The sequence below is a fragment of the Leptonychotes weddellii genome, chromosome 4 (genome assembly GCF_054177405.1).
Source record: "Leptonychotes weddellii isolate Sample4059 chromosome 4, ASM5417740v2, whole genome shotgun sequence".
NCBI classification, from domain to species: Eukaryota; Metazoa; Chordata; class Mammalia; order Carnivora; family Phocidae; genus Leptonychotes; species Leptonychotes weddellii.
This window is the reverse complement of record NC_138372.1, coordinates 28,166,681-28,192,282: the sequence shown is the minus strand read 5'-3', so window position 1 is coordinate 28,192,282 and position 25,602 is coordinate 28,166,681. Positions and strand designations below refer to the sequence as shown.

The 25,602-nt window shown below is 53.5% G+C and overlaps 1 protein-coding gene across 1 annotated transcript; it reads left to right on the top strand.

Moving 5' to 3' along the window:
• The first annotated feature begins 4,555 nt into the window (after nucleotides 1-4,555).
• NT5C1A (5'-nucleotidase, cytosolic IA) lies at nucleotides 4,556-25,228 on the top strand. Its single transcript, XM_081818178.1, has 6 exons — nucleotides 4,556-4,760; nucleotides 11,247-11,414; nucleotides 11,838-11,967; nucleotides 13,618-13,740; nucleotides 16,016-16,200; nucleotides 17,716-25,228. The coding sequence occupies exons 1-6, from the start codon at nucleotides 4,635-4,637 to the stop codon at nucleotides 18,079-18,081; spliced, it is 1,098 nt and encodes a 365-aa protein (XP_081674304.1). The 5' UTR covers nucleotides 4,556-4,634; the 3' UTR covers nucleotides 18,082-25,228.
• The last annotated feature ends 374 nt before the right edge of the window (nucleotides 25,229-25,602 follow it).

Genomic DNA, 25,602 nt, shown 5'->3' with positions numbered 1-25,602 from the left:
AAAGGACTGGAACTGGCAACAGGGCCTCTCCATTCTCCTCTCAGGGTCTCTCCTCCCCTTGGCAATATTTGCATCTGTGTTCTTTTCCTCGGTTTCTCTTCAGACTTACTTGGTTTCCCTGCAAAAGTGGCTGCATCCCCAACTCTGTATCAGGACTTCCCGGCAGCTGACAACTCCCCTCTGCGTCAGTTAGTTCCAGTTTTCAAGCAAAAGAATCTGATTGGTTGAGCTTGGCTTATGGTGGGAGCCCTTGGTCCATTCATCAATGGCTAGACCAGGTGCTGATGCGTGGGCCTGTGGGCAGAGCAGTTTCCCCAGAAGGGAGCTAATGGCAGGTAACATTGGACTTAGTTTCTCCCTCTGTCCAGTAGAAGGCGTCATAGAGCCCAAACGAGTGGATAGTGGGGAGTGGAGAGAAAGGCCAAGAGCCAGGATTACAATTAGGCCATATGGTGCCCTTTGTGCAAATTAGGAAAAGACACCCCTTCTGGGTGAAAACAGCCTCCTAAGTATGCAGCTGGGCCAGTGGATGGCACCTTTGGCCTCATGAGAAAAGTATACCCCTTCTTCTGAATAAACACAGCCTTGTCATGCCATGGTGCACAGCTTGGCAAATGGAGCAGATCTTGGATTTCAGTCCCACCTGCCCTGCTGGTCAAGGGTGTTGTGTAGTGCGTAACCTCTTCCGCCATCCACGAGGAGACCAGCCCAGGCCCTGAGACCTCCTGGAATGGAGTTAGTGTTGATGTGTTATTCTTAGAATACCAACTCCCCGCCCCGCCCCCGCAATGGCCAGAGAGGCACTGTTTGTTGCAGGGAGTTGGGGGCAGTGGCAGCTGGAGGTGACTGCTTCCTCCTGGAACACTCAATTGCATTAACAAGGATTTTCCCAAGGACGCTTGGAGGGGGCCAGCTTCCTTGGCAGGAAGCAATTAGGACAGAGGAAGGAGGCTGACCTGGCCTCAGGGCAGCTATAAACCTCAGGAGGTGACTCAGGAGCCTGAGAACTTGGGGCTGCTGTTCCCAGCTGAAGCCTTACTGGGGGTGGTGGGGGAGAGTCTTGTTCCCCGCTTACTTGGGGTGCACAGGTCCAGGTCCTGGGTTACCATCTCCTGAAAGCTACCCTCCTGGTCTTCATCACCTCTAACCCAGGTTGGTCTGCCTCCTGCTTTCAGGCTTGCCCTCTGTGCCATCCAGCGGTCCCCAAGGAACCAGAGTGATCTTCCTAAAGTGCAAGTCTGACCGTGTCAACTCTCCGAAATCTCCCCTCTTCCTTCAGTGTGATAAGCTCCTTAAGAGTCCCTCAAGGCCCTGCAGGATCTGCCTGCCATGTGCTGACCTCCAAAGCCTATTCCTTCCTCACCTCCCCGTCCTTCACCCTGCATTTGAGCCACCCCGTATTGCCCTCCATTTCCCTAAGGCATCTCTCATGCTTCTGTGCTGGTGCACAAGCCATCGCCTCTCCATGGGTCACCCATTCTGTCTCACTGATGTCCTTCTGTGCGAAACCCTCCCAAGCCTCAAACAATTGACCCCTCATGTGGACACAGTCCATCATAGCTACCAAACAGCCTCCCATGTGATTCCCTGTCAGCTGAGCCAAGCACACTTTTAAGTCTCCAGTTTAAAAAAAAAAAAAAAAAGACAAGGAAATGAAGCCTCGGGGAATGGCAAGACTGCAACTTGAACTCGGGTCTTCTAACATCAAGGCTACTGCTTATTGTGCTTTCTTTGGCGGGGGAGGGAGGCAGGAGAAAGGTGAAGGGAGTATTCATGGAGTACGTAGCTTCTGCCCCAGGTCTTGCTAAAGACCAGCCAACAGGACCAGGCATGCTGGGGCAGGGCTGCCCAGATGAGCAGTTTCAGGTGCCGTGATCCTGGAGTCATGTGCAGAGGGGTGTGTTCCCAACTTATCCACCTGTAGAAGAGCTGAACCCTGAGGGGAAGCACTGGCCCAAGTTCAGCAATGCAGAGAGCCAGGGAATCCCTGCACCAAGCCAGTGGTCAGGGGGTGGTGGAGAAGACAGAGGCAATGGCCAGAAAACTAAGAGGGCGGAAAGAACAGTCTAGGATGGAGTTCTAATCCTTCCAAAGAGGGAGCTAGGGAAAGTTCTTAAAGGAACTGAACCTAGAGTCAGACAGGATCCTTAGAGGCTTACTCATGTCAGTGTGAGTAGGAGGACTACATTGGTCGAGATTTTTGGTTTCAAGGGAACAAAACCCAATTCAAACAAGCTCAAGCAAAAAGAGAGGCTTATTGGCTCCTGTAAATGGGAATTTGGGCACTGCTAGATCCAGAGGCTCAATGTTACACCCTCTCTCCCTCTCTGCTTCTGCTTCTCTAACTCTTTGACCTCACCGCCTACTCCAGATGGGCTCCTCCCACATTCTTTCAGCTGCCACAGGGAAAGATGGGTTCCCAGCTCACATTGCCCCAAATTAATAACCCCAGAGAAGAAAGAGCCAAATCTCCCAGCAACCCTAAATAAGAGTGCAGGACAGTGGCTCAGCAGAGGTCATAGGCTCATTCCTTGTTCAACTGCTGTGTCCAGGGAAATAAGGTTCTCTGATTGGTCAGGTCTAGTTCACATGCTTACTCCTGTGACCAGGGAGGCAGGGAGGTAGGGCCTGTTACTACAACTGACCTTTGAACAATGTGGGGTTTAGAGGCACTGACCACCCCTCGACCACTGAGCATTCAAAAACACACATATACCTTTGGACTCCCCCAAAACTTAATTACTAACAGCCTACTGTTGACGGGAATCCTTACTGACAACATAGTTGATGAACACAGATTTTATATGTTATCTGTATTATATACTGTATTCTTACAGTAAAGTAAGCTAGAAAAAAATGTTTTAAGAAAACCGTAAAGAAGAGAAAATACATTTATGGTACTATACGTATATTTATTGAATAATTTATTTCAATGTATTTATTGAAATATTTCAATTTCAATATATTTATTGAAAAAGTCTGCATTTAAGTGGACTCTCACACTTCAAACCCATCTTTTCCAAGGGTCAGCTGTAGAAGAAGAGGGTGGGAAATGTTGCTAGTCAGACAAAACCAATAGCCACCAACTTTTGGGGGGCATTGGTTAAAGTGATGTGGAGAATCTCACCGGGCTTTAGAGATGGACAGTATTGCCCAGCCTCCCCTGGGACTTGGGAAGCTGTCTGGACCAGAGGCAGCTCCCTGTCAAGGCAGCATGGTCTCTCTTTCAGGGGGTCTCTGCTGCCCTCTGCACATCTTTTCCCATTTTTCTCTGCTGATTGGCTCATTCTGCTTATAGAGTTTCTACCCCCTCTTAGCCTTATGTTGCACATAGCTGCAGCCTGCTGAGGCTCATCCAGGTCTCTGTGTCGAAGTCACATTGCCAAAGGGTAGGCATACTGGAGAGAGTTTGGGGCCATCTATGGAAACAATCTATCAAGTCTGGAGAAGGGCGAGTCTAAACATACTTACCCCAATCCTAAAAGTTTTTTATGATTTCCCCCTTCCTTCCACACAAGGTTTGGTTGGTTCCCCCCAGGACATGGTGGAAGCTGGGCATATCCCTCCATTCTGTACCCCCTTCCAGCCAGATGCCCTCCAGGCTACGCCAGTGTGTTCTCACGCTGCTCCCACCCATCTGTGCAGACGTGTAGGCTCACACAGAGATGCCCCTTGTCTGCTTCCTGACCTGTACCTTGGGACAGGTGACATTAGTGGCTGCACCCCGGGCTCTGAACCAAGAGGGGACAGTGCGCTGGAACTCCAGGATGGTGGTCCAGTAGTCTTTGTTTCCCAAGCTCCTTTTCTACCCTTCCTCTCTTCGCCACTTCATAACCACCCCTAGTTCTGCAGATGGAACCTGTGAGCGCGAGCCCCCTACTGGCAGTCCAGGGGCCAGCAAGAACCTGGGTTCGCAGCGCTGGGTGTCTCCCCGGTATGGGTCCCCGGCCAGGCTGAGGGGACCTGGTCTCGCCACTGACTTTAAAGGTCCTTCCGCCTTGGGGGGGAATAGCTGCCCAGCTGGGCCCTCTGTTGTGCGCCCGACTAGGAGCAGAGTCCTGCTCGAGGACGGAGCTGTCCATCCACCACCACCTCTCCCTCCGCAGAACGGACTAGGGTCTGCCAATGGGATTCCCAGGGTCCTGGCACCAGAGGGCAAAAAGGCGGGTTAGCTTTTGGCGGAAAGGAGGCTAGCTTTTCATTTTCTCCTTTGAGGATTACCATCCTGGGAAAAAAGTTGTCAGGCCTCTCCTCTCTCCGTGCCCTCGAGCACCAGCGAAGACCACGATCCCTGAAATCCCGAATCCGCCGCAGCCCGCAAGCCCAGCTTCAGGGCCCCTGCTCCTGGGAGCCCGAGAGGCCAAACCCTCGCTAGTTACCACCCCCCATCCCGGCGTTCACTTGGGGACTCAGCTGCCCCCCAGGACACATCCAACATCAGCAGCCCGCCCGCAGCCGAGAGGGAGTTTAACAAACCCCCGCCCCCGCCACCCCGCGGCGGCTCGCGCGCGCACACTCCCCGCCGCGGCCCGCCCCCTTCTCACGCCCGCGCCGCGCCTCCCCGCCGCAGTGCAGCCCCGCCAGCGCCGCGTCCCCGCCGCCGCCTGCTCCGGCCGGCAGGGTGGCCGCGGATCATGGAACCCGCGGAGCTCCGGGAGCCCCGCGAGCCCGGGCGGGGGGCACAGCCCGCGGCGGCCCCGTGCTGGGAGGAGACCAAGACTTTCTACGAAAACCTCACGCCCAAGAAGAAACCCAAATCGGTAACGGCAGGGCCTGGGTACGGAGAAGGGCAGGGGAAGGGTCACCGAGGGAGGGTCGTAAGCCCCCTGGAGAGGGATCCGTGGCAGCCCTCCGGGAGGGGACGCAGCTCCTCAGCACCAGAATGTGCCTGCCCGTTGGCACCGGCTTGCGTTTATTTTGGGAGCTCTGAGCAGGTGTTTCTCCCCCCGCCCCCTGGGGCTCGGGTTCCACGCCAGGAGTCCCCCTCCCCCATGCTGTCCTCAGGGCCCAGCTCCTCCGCGAGCCGGCAGCCAGGGGCGCGCGGGCAGCACTTGTTGGCATAGCGGGTCAGCCGCGCCTGCCCAAGCGCCCCGGGCTCGGGTAACCTGACACTGGAAACCCGGCTCCTCGTTGTGCGCTCTGCTCCCTGCCATCTGGGCATCGGGCTCCGGACCCGAGCGTCTGCGTTCGGGCTCTGGCTCACGGTCCTGCGCTGTGGGCTCCGGGTACTGCTCTGCCCGCGTCCTAAGGGAAGGGAGCTGCGCTGGAATCTTCTTCGCCCTGCGTTCAGGGCCCCCAACGCTCCGCCACAGCTGCGGGCTCTGCTCCCCTCGCAGCGGGCATCAACATCCCCGTGACCCCCGGGGTGGTCTCAGCTTTGGGACACTCACACAGAGGAGAGAGCTTCTCTTCCCATCGGACAGATTCCTGATGTCCGGGTTGTGCCCTGGGCCTTGCTCATTCCTGCTTCCCAGATCTCGGAGCTTGGGAAGGGGACTGAACGGAGGTTGACCCAGAGGCATCCTCCAAGCAGTCCCACCCTGACCTTAAAGCATCCTGCTGCTTCCCTCCAAGGGCCCTTCCCCAGGAGGCCCACCCTGTCAAAGGTCATTCCCTGCAGTATCTCTAGGCCCTGCTCGGCAGTGCGGATTGAGAGATGAATTTGGCTGAGTCCCTGCCTCAGGAGCTCACCGTGCACTGAGGGAGACCCTGGCCATGGTTAGTGCTCAGATGAAAGACCCTACATGGTCTGGAGAGTATACAGGAGTGAGTGACTGCCCACTAAGGAAGGCTTTGCTCACATGGCATTTGAGCTCACCTTAAAGCCTGAGTAGGCAGTATTTCCCAGGCAGATGGGGAAACAGGATGGGCAAAAGGCTTGGGGATGTCTTTGAAACTGAGTGGGAGAATGCAGAATCTTTGGGAGATACATGGGAGGGGTGCCAGAGACACATCCAGGGCCTTGAATGCCATACTCAGGAACCTGGGTATTCAGTGGAGTTAGGGGTTTTAAAACCAGGTTCCACTGGGGCCCCATGTTTCTGGAGATCTGCACACATGTGGATCCAATTTATTTTCTTTTTCCTTCCAACTACCTCTTAAACAATTAAAAATGTGTAATAAAAACCTCAATTCACTCAAATGTGTTATGTGGCCATCTTAGCACCTTCAATACCACCAAGAGATTAATTTATGCTGCAGGTTGATTAGTTGGTTTGTTTTGTTTTGTTTTGTTTTTTAAGCAAGCCTCAGGATAAAGCTTTCCCTGTGAACTGTTTACTAGAAGTTTATCTTGAGATTGCTGGCAATTATTGTTGCTGAGTATCTTGAGGCTTATAGTTTAACACAAAACAAAAATTTTTTGCCATTTGCAACCACTTGTTGATGGGACTCAGGACTTTATCATTACTGTGCACAAACCAACAAACACAGGAACAAATTAACTAGATGATGAAGTTTAAGTCTGCGCTGGCAGCCTAACCCCTAGTTTCAAATTTATCACCTACACACCTTGTGCTGTTGCCATTGGTTGACACTATAATAAATATATCATGTACATGTAATACATTTGAATCAAAAAGTAAACTAGTAAAATAAATTTATGCTAATAAACTATAGTAATATCTGATTTACATACTGGGGTTCGGCCCAGGAGTTCATGGAAATAAAACATCAACCTACTTTTTTAAAAGTATGAAAACCATTTTTCAGCAGGATTTTCCAGCAGGGGATTAACTTGGTCCCATTTCATTTGAGCACCATCACTCTGGGGCTGCATGGGGGATGGATGGGAGATGGTGAGTCTGGCAGCAGGCAGACCAGTGAGGAGGTCCCTGGTCCCTGCCTGAGGAGGAAGCTTAACTAATGTCATGGCCATGGCCCAGGAGATGGACACTGGGGCTGGGGTGGTGAGTGGAGCTCACCAATACGTCTCCTCCTCAAGCACCATGGAGCCAGGGAGCTCAGTCCTAGTGGTCAGTCATGACCCCTGACGCCTCATGGTCCTCTGGGACGCAAGGGTCCTGGCGGCCTCCTGGCCCCTTCTCCTTCCTGTAGTAGCCCCTCCTCCCACAGGCTATTTTGGGGGCTTTAGGCCTCCTGGGCCCCATCAGAGCGTGGTCTCATTCCCAGGAGCCTGAGTGAAATATTTAAGCCCTGAAGGCCCATAGGAGCCCCTCACCTCACGAGGTCAGAGGACTCCTCAGTCCAGACCTACCTTGTCCCACTCTCCTCCAGCAGTTCTTCCCCAGTAAGACTATTTACAAATAACAGCTTTTGGCTGTGTTCCTCTCTTGGGCCCAACAGGCAGAATCATGTCAGTCTAAATGAGAGCTCCTCAGGCAGGCTAGGCAGGGCTGGCTCTCCTCCATTATCCCCCCACCTGCCCCCCAGCACCAGTGGAAGGCAGAGAACTGGCAGGACCCTGGCTCCCTGGAGCCCATTGTTCCCAGGCTGAGTCCCCGGCCTAGGACAAGGGTCTCCCTGACCCAATTCCCAGTCTGGAATCGGGACTTCTTTCTGTGTTCTGGAGGAACTGTTTGTTCTTGGGTATGCCAAACAACACATGAAGGGTGGTCTCCCTCTGCAACTAGGTCCAGGGGCGTCTCCAAGTGCTTGGCTTCTCTCCAGCTCTGGCCAGCCCTTTGCCTGTCCCTTCAGCTCTGAGCGAGCCTGGAAAGGCCACTCTTTCTGTATCTCTCACAGCAGTTCATGCCCTCTGGACCCTAAGACCCTCCCCTCCTGGTGCAGAGTCAGAGCAAGAAGAGCCGGCAGAGGGTCCTGTCCTGGGGACCTCCACTCTGAGGAGAAAGAGAGCCCTGCCCTTAGAAACCTCAGTCTGGGGGCATGGTTTCCCTCACCATTTCTCCCAAATCCAGAAGGTGAGGGCTGCATGGGGCAAGTGTCCCAAGGAAGTGGCTGAAATAGAAGGGGTTGGGGGTCATCTGGAAGCTATCAAGGAAAGGCATATGGGGGGGGGGTGCTGCTGTGTGGACAGAGGTCAGGTTAGAGGCCAGAGACTTGGGATCTTACCTACCTGGATCTTCTTGACTTTGCTGTGTGACCTAGAGTAATACTCTGTCCCTCTCTGAGTCTACTTGCCCATTTGGAAAAGAAGGAAGTGGAGACTCCTGGGGCCAAGACAGCTGGGATATCTTTCTTGTGATGGCCAGAGGTGGGATGGGATGGGGTCTGAGTAGCTCAACCAGAGGGGACCCAGAATGCAGAAGTCTGGCAGGGACTGTGGGACAGCAAGTGAAGAGTGAGACCTTGGCCTGCTGCCTGGGCTAGAGTGGCTGGCTTGGGAACCTGCCTGAAGGGGTCAGGAGGGCAGCTGGCTCTCTGTCCTTGAAGGGGTGATGGGCCTGTCCCTGGGGCAGTAAACCCAGCAGGCTTCCTGTGTTTATGAGAGTGGTCTCCCCACTCCCCCAACCCTACCCACCCTTACCATCCCTGGCCAGCCCTCTATCACCCCTTCGCTTTTACTTTACATTCTTTCCTTGAAAGCTCACAGTTGCCGAGGGGGTTGGGAGGTACCCAACCCGTGATCACACGAACAGGGGTGGCTGGCAACTGGGACAGTACTTGGGTTGAGCCCCAGAGAAGAGGCACCTGTCCTGCTCGCCATTGCCTTTCCCTGACCCTGCTGGCCAGATATACCATCTTTGTTGGGGTAAAAGTCAAATGCAAACTGAGGCTGACGGCAGGTGCTTGGGGAACTCTTTGGTCTTCCATTTACTACTTTGAGGTTTAAAGCTTCATTAGCCACTAGCCATTCATAGCTACTTAAATTTAAATTGATTGAAATTAAATACAATTAAAAATCCAGTTCCTCAGTCTCACTAAGTACATTTCAAGTGACTGAATGTATCTGTTATCACAGAAAGTTCTACTGGATAATGCTCTTCTAAAGGATGGCACAAATCTCTGTCTTAGGGATAGATCATAAGCTCCACAGGGGTGGGGATTGTGTCTCTATTGTTTCCTGCCATGTCCCCAGCACAGTGCCTGTCACGTGGTAATCACTCAATGTTGTCCACTGATTGGGTCCCAGGCTTGATTCCAGAGAGAAGCAGTGGGGTTGAGTACGTGGCCCGCAGTGCTCTCAGGAGCAGGCCAGAATTTGAGATCCATTTATGCATTTGTAAAAAATGCATCCAGATCCATTTGAGATCCAAGTCCCTACCAGGACCACTCCCAGGCAGAGCCCAGGGACCTGGCACAAAGAACCAGTAGGTGTTTATAAAATTTGCATCAACCAAAAAAATATTCTTGCCCCCATCTTGAGCCTCTGTTTCCTCATCTGCAAAGTGGGAATCACCCCCACATTCTGATCCTCCCCAGGGATTCTAAAGGGTCCAGCTGCTGTCCGTGGTGGCACGCCCTCTCCCTATTCCCAGGTGGTGAAGGATTCTGAGGCCCTCCTGGGCCCTGGGGAAGGCCTCCTAGCTCCTGCCCACTCTTCTGGGGTCATCAACACCCACACCCCCTGCCCTGGGCTCTGCTCACCTTTGTGAATACACTGCGTACTTGCTCACCTCCTTATGCCTTCCTTCACCTGACTCCTTCCGGGCTGCACGCAAACGCCTCCTCTCCTATGACAACCTACTCTGAGCCCCTGTCATCAAGACTCTGCTTTCACCTGCGTCCTATTACTCATGTCAGCCCCTTTTGTGTCTCTGTTTACCTGCCTTTCTTCCCTATCAGCGTGTGACTCTGAGGGCAGGAGCCAAGTCCCTACCAGGACCACTCCCAGGCAGAGCCCAGGGACCTGGCACAAAGAACCAGTAGGTGTTTGTAAAATTTGCATCAACCAAAAAAATATTCTCGGAGCACCTACTGTGTGTCAAGCAATCTGAACAGATTAGGGTACTGCCCTGGAGTTTCCAGTTCATGTTAAATCCGTCATAGCAAATACTGTTTCTCACTGAAGTAGATTATGTGAGAGTTCAGAAGCATTACAAATTTACTGAGCACCTACTATGTGCTAGGCACAATTTTAAGCACTATAGATACTCTAAATGAACAAGATAGTCCTGGCTTATGCTCCCTCAGAACTTAAGCCTGGTCCCTGCTTCCTCCCCAGAACTCTGTCTAGAAATAGAAATAGTTAAATAAGCAAGTAGGGCCGTGCTACATTTAACTAAAAAAGGAAATCTATGGGAGAGGTAGCAAGCCCATAACTAGGAGTGAGGGAAGGCTTCCTGCAGGTGACACGTAGTTTGAGACCTGCAGGTTGGGGAGAAGTTAGCTGGATGAAAAGCCAAAGAAAGAGCAGATCAGGCAGTGGGCACATCATGTGCAAAGCCTCATGGACAGACAGGAAAGTATGCTCAGACATGAGAAAGGTCAGACTGAGCAAAGTGGGATAGCAGAAAGGTGACAGTGCAGAGAGGTAGGCGTCTGTCTCCAAGAGCTTCTTACTCCATACTCAAGGCTGGGGAACAGAGTTTGAGAGGAGTGGGTACCACTGAAAGGGAGAGGAGCATCATCAGATGTGAACTTGAGAAACATCCCCTAACAACAAATTGGATGACCTGAGGTGGGAGATGGTGATGGACTGGACTTTGGCAGGGAAGGCACAAAGAAGTGGATTCTATAGAGTTGGCAGGTTTTGGTGATTGATGGATGGATGGATGGATGTAGGGAGGGGAGTTGAGGACAGGGGAAGAGTTGAGGTTGACTTCTGGGCTCTGGCCTCAGTGTTGAGTCCATGTGGTGCTGAGCACTGAGATGAGGAGGTGGGTGGAAGACCAGGTTTGGAGGTGCAGGGAATGGTGGGAATTCAGCCTTGGGCACGTTGAGTTTGAATGTCTGTTAGTCAACTGGGACAATTAGATGTATCAGTCTGGATCTCAGGAGAAAGATCTGGGCTGGAGATAAATTTTCTTATATAACTGCCATGTTTCTGAGCACCATTTCTTCCTAAGGAACATGTACCTCTCATTTTATAATGGAAACCATCTGGAGACCATCTTGAGCATCAGTCATACTCTGGCTACATACACTGTATTCATTTTTCCATTGTGTCCAGATGGCCAACTAGATTGCAAACTCCCTGAGGGGATGTCCTCCCACCAGATCGTGCTCCTTGGTAGGGAGCCACCATCTCCCTCAGTTCCTGGCTGGGTCCTGCACGGAGGGGGTCCTGACCCAGGTCTGCCCCTGCCCAAGGCACCCAGAGAGGCAGGCACGTGAGACCTGCTTCAGGGAGTGTGAGTAACAGCCTTCCTCCTGCGCCTCTGCAGCCCAAGCCTCAGAATGCTGTCACCATTGCTGTGTCCTCCCGAGCCTTGTTCCGCATGGACGAGGAGCAGCGCATCTACACGGAGCAGGGCGTGGAGGAGTATGTGCGCTACCAGCTGGAACATGAGAATGAGCCCTTCAGTCCCGGGCCAGCCTTCCCCTTCGTGAAGGTGGGTGCCATATAGTGCCTTTGTGGGAATTAGAAAAAGCACTCCTGGGTGTTTGAATAAGGAAAGGGGGCCCCCTCTAGGCGGATGCCGGCCCGCAGGAACACAGCTTGGCAAGGGGACAGAGCCATTGTGGGAAGAAGCCTCCCTGTCCTCAGTGCTAATGCAGCCCAACTCCGGGTCACTAGCTTGGTGAGTGGAGCTGGCCTGGATTTTGGCCCCCACTCACTCTGTGGTGAGGCGCCCCTGTGCAGCAATCAACCAGCACGATGGCTGAGGTTAGGATGAGACAGTCCACGGCCAGTCCCTGACCATCCCTCTCTGCCCCCATTAGATCCCAGCTCACTCCTCCTCCCCAACACTGGCTACCAACTCCAGATGTCAGTCCCTGGGGGTCTGAGCAGGAGGGTCCCCTCTTCCATCCAGGCTCTGGAGGCTGTGAACAGGCGGCTGCGGGAGCTGTACCCCGATAGTGACGACATCTTTGACATCGTCCTTGTGACCAACAACCACGCTCAAGTGGGTGTCCGTCTGATCAACAGTATCAACCACTACGGTGAGCATCAGGGGCTTGGCCAGGGGACACGCCTACTAGACGCTTGGGGTTGCGGGGGCGGGGTCACATCTCTGCAGGGGGTAGGTAATACCAACTAGAACCTGAAGCCCAGAGGTACACTGGTCAGCTGGTTCCTTAAGAAAACAAAACAAACCAGAAGGGAAAAAACAAAAACTCTGATTGTAGCATTGTCATCTTAGGGTGTGAATATCCCTCCATGGCTGATTTCAAGTTATCGACAGTTAAACAATCTAACTGGCTCAAAAAAAATCCCTGAATGTTTAATGTTCAGCTCTTGCAAGCTGATACAAGCCAGCTCCAGCAAACCACTGCATAGGCCCCGCTGCCTATGTATTGGGCAGGGCACCTGCTGCCTCCGTGCCTCAGTTTCTCTCTCGGCAATGGGGCTCACAGGCCTCACAAGGCTGCTAGGAGAAGCAGGTGCAGTTTTCAGAGTGAAGGGACTTTGTGTCTTAGTCCAAACTCTTGATTGAAAGTAATAGGCCCTCCAGAGCTAGCTTAAGCTGAAGAGAAAACGGTAATTTCTTTTTTTTTTTTTTAAGATTTTATTTATTTATTTGACAGAGAGAGACACAGCGAGAGAGGGATCACAAGCAGGGGGAGTGGGAGAGGGAGAAGCAGGCTAGGCTGCCCATGGAGCAGGGAGCTCGATTCGGGGCTCGATCCCAGGACTCTGGGATCATGACCTGAGCCGAAGGCAGACGCTTAACGACTGAGTCACCCAGGCGCCCCGAGAAAACAGTAATTTCTTATTAGGTTAAAGGGGTGTCTCTTAGAACCACAGGGCAGGAAGTAAAAGTGAACGCATAACAGTCTGAATCCGAGTACTGGAAATCTCTCCTGGGCTTTTTCTCTCCCGGCCACGTGAGCCCTTATTTCTGCTTCTCTCAGCAAGTCTGTTTCCATCCCCCCCACCCCCATCTCTCTCTCCAAACTAGGTTTCTCTGCTTTTCCTGAATATGGCCAAAATGTATACGTTTACAGATTCTTGTTTTAAGCAACCAACAGAGTTCGGTGGCCTTTTTGTAATCCTAATTTCAAATTGCTGGGAGCAGGATGATGTTCAAAATATTTAACTACCTTAGGACACAGGCACGGAGTAATCAGGAGACACCATCCACAGTACTGGAGCACGGCCCTCCAGAGATTGTCCCGCACGAGGGGCTGAGGCAGTGACGGCGTAACTCAGCCGGCTCAGGGGAGCACCAACTTACCAACCAGCACAGCGTTCCCACTCTGTGCGCGCAGGCGTACTAGGTGACTATCAGCCCAGGCTTGGAGAGGATCTGATTGGCCCAGCTTGGGTCAGGTGTCTGCCCCTATCCAATCAGCTATGCCCAGGAGGGCCAGGCTTTGCCTGGAGACCCACCTTTCGTAGTACTGGGATTACCTGACGAGAGGCTTTTCCCTTGGCCCAGGTGGTCACTCCTGGTCCATCATCCATATTTCATGGATGAAGGATGGAGGGGCACAGAGAGGGGAAGAGTGGCCTAAAATCCCTCAGAGAATCCCTCTGCTGCCCCATCACCACTCAGAACCAAGATGGCGCCCACCGGACGCGGAGGGACCACTCTGAGGCTCTGAGGGTTGACTCAGGCATCACCTGGGTACTCTCTACCTCCTTCCCAGACCTGTTCATTGAGCGGTTCTGCATGACAGGGGGGAACAGCCCCATCTGCTACCTCAAGGCCTATCACACCAACCTCTACTTGTCAGCTGATGCGGAAAAAGTGCGGGAAGCCATTGATGAAGGTGCGTCATACTGGGGAGGGAGAATATGGGGAGTCTGACAAAGGAGTTCCAGAGGTTGGGGGGGGGGCTCTCCCTAAAGCTCTGAGCAGGTGCTAGGGGTTACCGTGGTAATTGGAAAGGGCATACCTTCCTTCATCCCTATGACCTGTCCTGTAAACTCTGAGAATAAGGCCCACCTATTCCACTGATTGCCTTTCTAGTCCACTCTCCCACCTCCCGCCCTGCCATGGTAAGGATGCTTTTACTCATCAGCATCCCCCAGCCTTCTCTTCCCATGGAAACCCTCCTTACAGCCCAGAAGGCTACTCCCTTCTAAGAATCCTCCAGGTCCGTAGTTCTGATGCCTGTGTGACCATAAGCAGCCTCTGCCCCCGTCTGGGTCAGTGGGGAGGAAGGTCAATATCTAGTTCATCCTGAGCACTGAGGTCTGGGAAATGGCTAGCATTGCAGTAGCTGGCCTGGCCAGGGCTGAGGTGAGGTTAGGAGACCCAGCCGCAAGTCCTGACGCAGAGAATCTCCCTCTATGGGTCCCTGTCAAGGGGCAGTTTAGGGTGGTATTCACAGTCTTGGTCTTCCTGACAAGGTGTGTATCCCTATTGCTCATGGAAGAAAACAGGCCCACAGGGGAGAAAGGACTGCCCCACTGCCTGAGAGGGCTTCTCAGGCTGAACACTCCTGGCAGGTTTCTATCAATCAGCAATATATCTACTTTTTTTTAAAGGATTTTTTAAAATTTATTTTTGCGCACGCGAGAGAGAGAGAGCACGAGCAGGGGGAGGGCAAAGGGAGAAGCAGACTCCCCGCCGACCCACCATGAGCAGGGAGCCCGATGCAGGGCTCGATCCCAGGACCCTGGGATCATGACCTGAGCCGAAGACAGACGCTTAACCAACTGAGCCACCCAGGAGCCCTACTTTTTTTTTTTTTTTTGATATCCGCTTTTCTCCTCCTCTTTCATGCTGTCTGCTGCCTAGAAGCCTGGCCTCTTGCCTCGCAATGCCTCACTCTGAGTTGCTTTGGGCTTCAAGAGGCTTTCTCTAACCAGAAACCAGAAGCAGTTTCCCTAAGCAGATGTCACACCCTCTGGTTGGGGCCTTGGCACTGACCTGAATGTGTGCCTCTATATGTCTGTAATTTGAGGCTAGTGAGCAGGGGATGGTCAGGAGGGAGGCCCTGCCTAGAGTTGGGTGGTCCTAGTTCATCTTGGCTCCAGTGTTGCAGGCGCTGAGAAGGTGCCCGGCTTGATGCCCAGGGCCTGGTCCTACTTAGAGCATCATCAGGCTGCCAAAGTTGCTGGGAGCTTGGCACTGCTCTCTCCTCCCAGAGTTCTGCCCTAGCCCAGCCCTTGTGAGCCTGGAGTCCCAAGAGCAGGGCTGAAGCAGCCTTTGGGGAGATGACCAGTAGAGAACAGACCTGCAGGCCTCCAGCCTCCTAGCGCTGGCTCTCTGCTGTCCAGTGCGGCTCCAATCTGGGGCCTGGGCTCCCAGAGGCATCCTTGACTCCTGGAGAAGCCCAGGGTTGCAGAGAGTCTCTGTACACAGTCAGATGGCATTGGTACTGCCCTTGATGGTCACCCACGTTGCCTCAAGGAACCCTGAGTGGGGCATACCGGGTGCCATTGAGACAGTATGTGGGGGTGCCCATAGACCTCAGCCTGGGATCTCAGCTCCAGACAGAACTCAAACACCCTTAATTTTACTTTGGTCCAGAGAAGGTGTTGATTACTTGCCAGAATCAACAGTAGAGAGTAACTGAGGCCAAGCCAGGGTTGGGGCTCCTTCCTAGCCCCACCGTAGATCTACATCAGGTGCCTGTGAAGATCTCCTAGGAGGACAGCAGTGGCCTGGGGGACCCTTCCTTCCAGTCAGGATTGACATTCAGCTGGTCCATACCAGCACGACCTTCCTGGATGTTAAGGAATTGAAATTTCTCCATACTGATTGCTAAACAGCTGCTTTCCTGAGTCCTCTGAGTGACCCCTCTTTCCTGGGGCTCCCCTAGACCTTCCCACAAGGCAGGAACTAAAGGGAAACCCTGATATGGGCCAGGGCTCTCAGAGCCCTACTCAGAGCAAAAGCCTCTGTCCATTCTTATTGACCAGTTTTTAAATATTCTGAATATGAGCCCTCATTAGCCTTGCCCCGTGTCCTGGGTGAGGCTGGTGGGGCAAGGCTAGCCCGAGATGGCCTTCTCTTGGCCCCAGGCAGTTGAGGCAGGTGTCAGGGGCCCTTGTTACCGATATGAAGGCAGACAACACTTGCCTCTCTCTGCCCAGGGATCGCAGCCGCCACCATCTTCAGCCCCAGCAGGGACGTGGCTGTATCCCAGAACCAGCTGCGCGTGGCCTTCGATGGGGATGCTGTGCTCTTCTCGGATGAGTCGGAGCGCATCGTCAAGGCCCACGGGCTGGACAGGTTCTTTGAGCATGAGAAGGCCCACGAGAACAAACCTCTGGCCCAGGTGCTGCACACACTCCCCAGAACCCCTGAGAGGAGCGAGGCGGGTCCCCAGAACTTGCCCTGGGCTGGAACTTCAAGCCCAGAACCAAAACCCCAAGCTCAGCCCAGAATCCAGCCAGGTCCCCTCACCAGGCCTCCAGCCCTCATCCCTCTCACCTGACCCCTGGGGCCCCCTCAGTGAGCTTCTACGCCTCGTTGAACCTCATCTCCCTCACTGCAGTCCTATCCCCCACCCTTGAAGCCCCCGTTCTCTCTCTAAGCTCCCCTGCCCGCTGAAGGTTCCTTCCCCTTTCTGAAGGCCTCACTCTGTCTCCAAAGCCGCCATCTTCTCTCTGGAATCCCCATCCCCTCTCGGAGATTCACCCACCCCTCTGAGTAGTCTCCCAGGTCCTCAAGAAGCCCCTGCTTCCCTCACTGGAGGAGAGGAAAAGCTGGGCAGCTCCTCAGAGGGCAGGGAGACCCAGGTGGGGGTGGAGTCTGGAGCAACCCACCTGCTTTGGGCCACACCAGCCCTCGCACCTCCTGCCATCTGTCCCTTGGCCGGGAGGCTCAGCAATCTTCCCACTGCTTGGAGTCTCCCTGAGAGTAGACTATGCCCTGGAGCTTTGAGAAAATTCCCTGGGGTTGGAGGTGTTGGGATCCACAGACTTCTGGAGCTCCTATTTGTGCTTTTAACCAAAACCTGGGTGTACAGTAATCCTGAACTTCTTTCCCCAAGAGCTCAGCAGGCTTGAGTTGTGGCTCCCAGATATTCATCTGACTTCGTTCTTGTGGAGTTCCCCTGAAATCGCTGGAAACCCAGGGCAGGACCAGTTTTACCACTAACTGGCAGACAGAGGCCCAGGAGACCACCCCTTGCTCCAGGTCACCCTGTCAGGGAGGGGTCTCTAAGATTAGAAGCCCACCTGCCCTCATGTCCAGCCATTGATGCAGTTTTCGTCTTCATCAGCATCTGGTTCTTTATTCGCACAGCCTCATTCAGCCTTGTCGTTCTAGGCATGGGAGAGAGTAAATCTTTCCCCTGACCCTAGAGAGCTGGTGCATAACACCCTGAGCCACCTGTCCCCAATGGGCAGGTACCCTTTGGTCGGTCTGGCCCAGTTGTTTGCAGCTGGAGTCCATTCTGATTGGAGGGGGCCTGCGCCATGGTTACTGAAATACCCCCCTGCTGACATGGCACAGAGGGCCACAGGTACACAGCTACACAGTGGACACCCACGTACCTGGAGGGCACGTGGATGGACATACATAGCAGCAGTTGCCCTGGGATGGTTATTCTGAGCCAGACACCCCCGGTCACAGCAGTACGGATGCCCAGACCGACAGAGGTACCTCAGCCCCACTGATGCACACGGTGGCCCCAGCAGGTGTAGCAGAGCTGGGAGATTGAGGGGTCTCGAAAAGCTTCCCCAGCCCAAATAGCAAGACACTGGTGCTTTGGGGAGGAGCCCCGCTGGAGAGGGGGTGAATGTTTGGGAGACAGAGGTGTTCACCGTGTTCCCATGCCTTCTCCTAGGGCCCCTTGAAGGGCTTTCTGGAGGCACTGGGTAGGCTGCAGAAGAAGTTCTACTCCAAGGGCCTGCGGCTGGAGTGTCCAATCCGCACCTACTTGGTGACAGCACGCAGCGCAGCCAGTTCGGGGGCCCGGGCTCTCAAGACCCTGCGCAGCTGGGGCCTGGAGACGGATGAGGCCTTGTTCCTTGCAGGAGCGCCCAAGGGCCCCCTCCTTGAGAAGATCCGCCCACACATCTTCTTCGATGACCAGATGTTCCATGTGGCCGGGGCGCAGGAGATGGGCACAGTGGCCGCCCATGTGCCTTACGGTGTGGCACAGACGCCCCAGCAAACTGCGCCTATGAAGCAGGCCCCAGGCGCACAGTAGCTGAGGCCCGAGACAGGCACAGCTCCCTGTCCGTACTCCACCACGTCGTCCAGTGGACCTTTCTAGTTCCTCACCGCTCTGTCCTTCTGCACGTCTGCCCTCATCCCCACGAGTGAGGTACTTGCAGGGAGTGATGCAGACCGAGCCGGCATCCTCACCAGCCCTCCTTTTGGGCAAACACTGCCACGACCCCGGCTAGGAGAGTAAGACTGCAGAGTAGCTGGGTTTCGGGGTGGGGGCGGTCGATGGGAACGAGGCTGACAGTGTCAGAGGGGCCAGGCTGCCTCCAAGGGGGCCTGGGATGAAGACTAGCTCAGTGTGGTGCAGAGACCGTGGCTTTGCTAGAGAAGGCATCCGGCTTCTGAGCTCTGTCCCGGCATGAACTGATGACTTTGGGTAAGTCCCTCCCTTTCAGGGGCCTCAGTTCCGGCGTCTTGTAGGTGGCTTCCAAACTCTCCTGGAGCTGCAGAAGCGTGGTTTGATAAGATCGCCCTGCCCGGGGCTGCTGCTAGACCATATGGTATCTTTGTGCAGTTAGAGCAGAGCACTTCGAGAATGAATTTCAAAAAGATGGCCCTTGCTCTGGGCTGACCCAGACCCACGCTGGGGTCCGCGGCTTGCTCAGCAGCACATAGCCCGTAACTCAGCCCCCACGGGCTCCTCAGCTCGGAGGCCTTTGTCAAATGGGCAAAATGCACAATCGTCTGCAGAACCCTACCTCTAATTCTGCACGTTTGGAAGCCACTGGACAAGAGGACCTGTCCGCTTCCCGTGAGCCTCTACTGTGAGTCACCCATCAGGGGTCAGCTGCCAGGGGGCACGGTTTGTGGAAGGAGAGAGGCGTGAATTTAACCTACACGCAAACTCTCCTTCCGCCAGCAGGGGGCACTGCAGGCTCTTCCCGGGGAAGAGCTTTCGGAACCGCCTGCTCAGGGCTTCCTTTGCTTTTGCTTTTAGCCAAAGTTCAGTTGTTCTGCCTGCCAACCCCCTCACGTCAGCCCTCAGTCCTTCAGTTACTGCATTCTGCTGTGCTGCCAAGCGGCTTTACCAGCGGAGAAGAGGGAAAGGGTTGGGGTTCACTGTTGTGGGCCCAAATGCAGGGGAAGAAAGCTCAGTGGCTCAAGTGGGAGGGCGTCCTGCTTGCACCCAAGGGAAGGTCTGCCCAAGGTGACGTGGGAAAGTCTGGTCTGAGGCAGTGATCCATTAGACAGGAAGGAGCTGAAAGGTGCACCAGCAAGATGCTCCAGCTGTGGGACTTTGAGTGGAAGGACTGAGCTCTCTGTCCCGGGATGCTGCGCAAGGGACTCCAGAATGAGGAGACCTCCCCCAGCAGCGCACCAGTGAATCCTCCACCTTGCAGGAGCCTCTGCAGCCCCTTTGTCACCACTTCTAGGGGAGAGCTCTCACTCTTTGGTGAGTCAGCTTCCTCTTTTGCTAACGAGCCTGGCTCTCTCTATGAAGGGAGGGTGGGGACACTGATGGCTGGTCCCTCAGGAAGACTCAGAAAGGGTGAGCAGCCGTCTGTGAGGGCGACTGATTGCCCGGCTCCCAGGGCATCCCAGCTGTAAGCAAGCACTTTGTGAAGAAAGCCAAAGGTACCATCATAGGGAGCAGGAGCCTGGAGGTGTGTGCAGGAGAGCTGGACCGCTGGTGAGGGTGGGAAAAAGAGGTGAAGGGCTACCTGGGGCCTAACCTTTGTCATTTTGAGGACTCAGCACAGGATCTGAGTGGGGCCAAGTTCTGGGTAGTGTAGGGCAGGATAGTAGCTACAGAAAGGAGGAAAAAGTGAGGAGACGGAGGTGGTTTGCAAAACGAGCAACAGTTAGGGCCAGAAGAGGAGTGTCGGGCTGGGTTTTCACTCTCTGTGTGGAAGCTGGGCCTGGGAGGAAGGTCAAGGCCATGAAGAGTTTCTGGGGCAGATCCCACCACTGATGGCCTTATCACGGGAGGGGCATATGATGATGATGTCTTTGTACAGGTCTTTCCATCCACAGCCAGGATACTTCTGGCCAAGAGAGGAGGCTTCAGGGCAGGGGGCCTGGTTTTGGGTTCTTCACTCTGCTCCAAGCCTGGCCAGAGATACTGGGAGAGGTAAGAACAGCCTCTAGGAAAGAAAGTGAGAGTGAAAGTCATCTTTGATCTTGGGTGAGCCATGAAAGGCCCTCTGTCCTTCCCCGAGTCAGAATCACCCCCTTGGATGAGCCTCTAGGGCTCACAGAGCCAGCCAAAGCCATAAGCAGCCTGCTTAGCTGGCACAGTCGAGGTTCATAGAATGATATCAGTCTGCGTGACCAGAATGGATATGTACATTAGGCACCAGATGGCGCCTAATTAAGATAAATTCCAGGGATTCTGAGAACCAAGAGGTCCTGCCTCCGGGACCTGGTGATAAACAGCCCTGATTCTTCCAGGTCTATCAGGACGCAGAAAAATATGATGCTGGAAGCAGAAAGATAAGGTGCAGTAAAAGCTGTAGATTTCACTTGAGCCACCAGTAATAGAGATAGACAGCCCTGGGCAGTGAGAGACACTAGGGTCCGGTTCTATTATTGAAACCGTAAATGAACATCTCGGGCCTGGAAAAAAGCTTTTGGTGGCTGCAGTAAAAGGCCAGAATCCTGAGGACAGGGGAGGCCGTGGCCAGACACACGTTCTGATTCTTTCCAGTGGTGAGGAGGAGCCCCAGGCAAGGAGCATTGTTTATTGGATCCCCGGACAAATTAAAACGCCAGGTGAGCATCACAGCCCGTACTGGACTGCAGCACTAGGGTGGGGGGCCACAGCTCCTGAAATGCTGGACCCCAGGAACCCAAAGCACTGCTCCCCGACAAGTCCCTCCGAATGCTCCCCAGGAAATGCTTGCCCACAAAACCCCAGACCCAATGGAAACTGCCACTGAGCAGGAAACCAAGCACTGTTCCTAAGCACTGAGACTTCGAGGATCATTGCAGAGCTGCTCCCTCCTTTCCCTGAGTGCCCAACCAGAATGGCGGGGATGTAGCAGGAACCGCCAGGAGAAATCAAAACCTGCGAGAAGCTCAATTCCGAGTAGGATCCGGCATCATAATGATATTCAACTGGTGTGACTGGTGGGCACCCGAACACCAAACTGGTGATTAAAACATTGAAATACCTCTATAACAGTTGCTAAATAGCGCTGGCCTGAGCCCCTGCGTGCCCCTCCGTGGCCTCCGCTGTGCTCTCTCCACTGTGACAACAACACCTTCCCACAATTCAGCAAAAAGGGCGTCCTGGAGGTTGCAGCAGCACAGTGGCCGTCGTCCGCTCTGTTTGCTCGTCTAGAGAGAGTAACTTGCCCAAAGTCACTCAGCGAGTGGCAGCACTGGCCATGAGCCCATGTCTGTCTCTTGGGACCCAGGCTCTCAGCCATTCTGCTGTTCAGCCCAGACAGCATACAGGAGGCAAGAGAAGCTTCGTGACAAGGGAGCTTGCCCAACAGTTAGCATGTTGACCTCCTTCCCGTTAAACTGCTCTAAAACACGCGGGTGGGTACAGTGCTGTTGTAGTGTCCTAAATAGCTAGGAAGAATTTAAATTAGAGCCAGACATTTGCAGAGCTGCTGAAGCACCACCCAGGTTCTCTGGAACCCAGTTTGAAGGCCCTCATATGGGGCTCATGCCGGCTTTGGCAAATTATGGGCCAAATCTAGCTCACCACCTGTCTTTGTAAAGAAACTTGGTGGAACACAGCCATGCCCATTGGTTTTGCACACAGCAGCAGAGCTGAGTTGTTTCAACAGAGACCAAGAAGCTGAAAATATTTATCTGACCCTGGGCGAAGGCAAACATCCGCAGCCTGCCCCTTAGTGGGAGAGACCAGCTCATACCCACCTGAGCACTGGAAGCAGAGGCTGGTTTCACCGCCAAGGGGGCAGCATGTGCAGGCTCCGTGCCCATCTACAGGCATTGTTAGGGCTGCAGAAAACTGCAGGCACCAGCTGAGTACCGTGATGTTGAACACAACAGATCCTTGGCATCAGAGGATTTCAGATGTCAAGTTTTGACTCTTTCCAAGTGCCCCATAGCCTGTTGTAATTTGAAATGTTGACTCAAAGTTGACTCGAGTGTGCCTTCCTCAGCTTCTGGGTGAGGGGCGGGGAGCAGGACCCCTGGCTAGGGCTGAGCCCAGCTGGCTGTCCTGCACCTGCTCGGCGTGGTTTTGTTCTCAGCTCCTCATTGCCCTCATGGGGCCTCTTAGGAAGTGACAAGTGCTGGTAGATGGATGGGCTTTAGCTAAATACCGATTTTGGATAAAATGCAGTGCCCGATGTTGACTTCAGCACTCCGATCTAACAGGTCATCCATATGCTCTCTATGGAAGCAAGAACAAGTTCTTCATGAAGACAGTTCCAGCGAGGGCTTTAGCTGGCCCAGAAGTTACCGATTAAGCAAAAGATAAAACTCCAGTGAAAGTCAAAATGGCAATCTTCTTGTGCTGTGAGGGTATGAGCAACACACATACCCTCATGGTGGAACTGTGGATCAGGAGAAATCTAGGACCCTGCAGATATAGGAGTTTACCCAGGTTCCAGGATCCACTGCAAGAAAGGCAAGCGTGGAAGTGGTCCCACCTATAGACACCATTGTTCCATCATGATACTCTTGTCCCCTAAGCCCGGACTTGGCCTCAGAATCCTTCTCAACCCAGCATTCCAGGCAGCCCCTACCAGCAAGTCGTAGTTGGCACGGAAGATGAAACCCTATTTTGACATCCCTTTTGGTGTTGGGTACTGCTTTCCAGAGGGCATGCAAGGTCCTGAATGTTCACTCTCTGATGCCACGGTACCACTCAGGATGTGGGGGTCTCACCCAACTCACGCAGGACACAAAGAGGAGGGAGGATGGCATCCTGGGGTTGGCGGCTTCCCAGCACTGGGTGCCTAGCTAGGAAACCATGGGTGTTCTCTGGGTTTCACGATCTCAAAGCAAAGCACGAAAACCCCTCCCATCAGTAGGTGGCGCTAGAGGCCAGCACTCTGCTGCTGGCCAAAGCTCGTGGTTTTCTTCACTGGTTAATTTTCTCTCCCGTGGTACTTGGTGCTGTGCTAGACTCCCTTGGGTAGCTTAGCCTAAAAGCACTACAGGTGCTCTGAAAATCTCCTGTGTGACAGGCTGATTGCTCTTACCAGCAACCACTGTGACTGCGTGTATGGACACATTCATCAGTATGTGCAACAGGATAAAAGCTGCATGTGTCCGTGTTTACGTGGGTGTGTGATGTCTCAGATATCTCTGCTGACAACTGTGTGTGTATGTGTGTGTGTGTGTACAGTGGACAGGATGGTTATCTCTGTTAACTAAGGATCCTGGGCCCCACATACTTACGGCCAGCCCTGTTTCCTCTTTCCTGGGACTGCTTCTGGCCATTCCCATCATCTCATGGCCATTTGCACATATGCAGCATGAGGGCCACTGAGGCCAAGTTCCTTATCTTTCTTTCCAGCTTCCAGACTCTGGCCAACAAGGTCTTGGCTCCTAACCCTCTGCCTCCCAGCCCTACCCCCTGCAGCCTTGGAAAGGAAGTGGCAGAATCTGTGCTAGGACACCCCTTTTGGCTGCACCTGCCTCACCATCTCCATTTGTTTCTTTCTTCCTGCTGATAGTCCCAGGGCCAACGTGTGCAGTTGGGCAGATTGTATACTGCACAAATCCAGATGGAGTCATTCACACCATGACTTGGGTGGAGCTTTCTAAACACCTGCAAAACCTGCCAGCCTCCCATGGCTGCTCTGGTCATCTCATGGTCATGGCTAGAAAAGTTGCCTTCTTCCCTGCCTCCCTGGCCCAGCCCAGCCTAGGCTGGGATTCCTTCCTCTGCTTGGGTGTTCTAGTCTGGCCCAGAAGTGACTAACCCTTGACCGTGATCAGGAAATATCTCCTTGATACCTTTGGGATTGAATTTAGGAAAGTGAAGTATGGCTGGCAACTTTTCATTTACTCATCTTTGCAGAGTTAGTGGTCCTTGTAAGACAAACTGAAGTTCTAGAGAGTAGGGTTACTGCCTTCCACACTCCTGGCCTGAGGGTGAAGATGTCTTCATGAGCCCGCTGGTAAGATGGGGCTGCCACGGAATTAGGGGAAAGGTCTCAAGGCTAAGCTTGGAGCTGCCACCAAGTCGAAAATCGTGAGGTCACCACAGACTGGATGCCTAGGCCTGGTTGCAAACCCTGATGCCTCCCAGGGGCAGGTGGGAGACGTAAGTGAGCGGGGAGATGAGGCTGGGTCTTTAGGGTAATGGAGCATACACCCGCTGCTGTCTGATACGGTTGCTGCCATGTGGGAATGTGTGGTGCTCTTGCCAGATAGTCCACCCCAGTTTTCAAGGGAAGCTAAAAATCTGGACTTTCAAATGTTGGCAACTGTTTTGAATTTGGAAAGCCTTGTGCAGGCCAAACAAAACACATCTTGCAGGCTACAGCCAGCCCTGGAGTCTCCTGTCTGCACCCTCTGGCCCAGGCCCAGTGAACTGAGTTCTTCAGAACCGACTAACTGAGCATGTGAGGATATTACCCTCAGGCTCACAGAATTTGGGGTCTCTAAGAGACCTCAGAGATATCCTAGTTAATCCCTGTGTGTTTTAAACTGTGTACATATAAAGTTCTTTATTAACACACGTATCTTTAGCTTCTGGTTTCTACTTAAAAGCATCTCAGTCCCCGCCCCCCAGCTCCAGTGAAGAACAAGATCGAAAGTGAAGCCTTACACATAGTGTGCTTGTATCTACCTGTCAGGAGCCCTATTTATATCTTTATAGGTCTATTTATATCTTTAGCAAACACGGGCTGCCCTGGTCTTCCTTACAACCTAACCTCCTTGGGGTTGCTTTTTATGGTAAATCTCCTAAGTGCCTCCTTAAACGGTTGGAGCATGTGCTTCTTCATCTATGTGAGTTCTGTTGTCTGAAGAGGGGGTAAGACAGCTCATACCTCCTCAGTTCTGCCCCTTCTTGGTCTGCAGTCAGCCCTCCCCACGCCCCCGCTCAGTCTGGCTCCTGGCACTTACGCGGTCACATGATAGAGGGTGCTGCGGGCTTCTCATTCCTCGTGCTTGTCCTGTAACTGAAGTTCACAACGTGGGCTTCTGCCTCTTAAAAGCCATTCAAATAAATAGAAGACTTTTAAAATAAATTCATATTGTCCTGTTTGCCTTCCTCACAGTTGTATCCACTGACTGACTGACGGTCCCCCCGAGAAATGCCAGTGGCAAAGAGTGTAGTGAGCAGGCCCGAGATCAGTTCCATCCTGGGGTACCAGGGTCTCCCTCTCGACCCTCCCCCACACAAAGACCACCCTGGGGGGAGATTCTGCAGCCCGAGTCCATCAGAAGGCAAGCTTCTCCCAGCGGTGCTCTTGGCGCGGACTCAATGTTCCCATCTGGAACTAGCAAGGGAGGGTGGGATAGAGTGGGAGGGAGAAGAGATAAGAGAGGGTGTGAGATGGAGGAGGAAGGGGGTGACTCAGACTCTAGCCTCAGCCCTCCCATTATCCTTCCTCCTGCACCT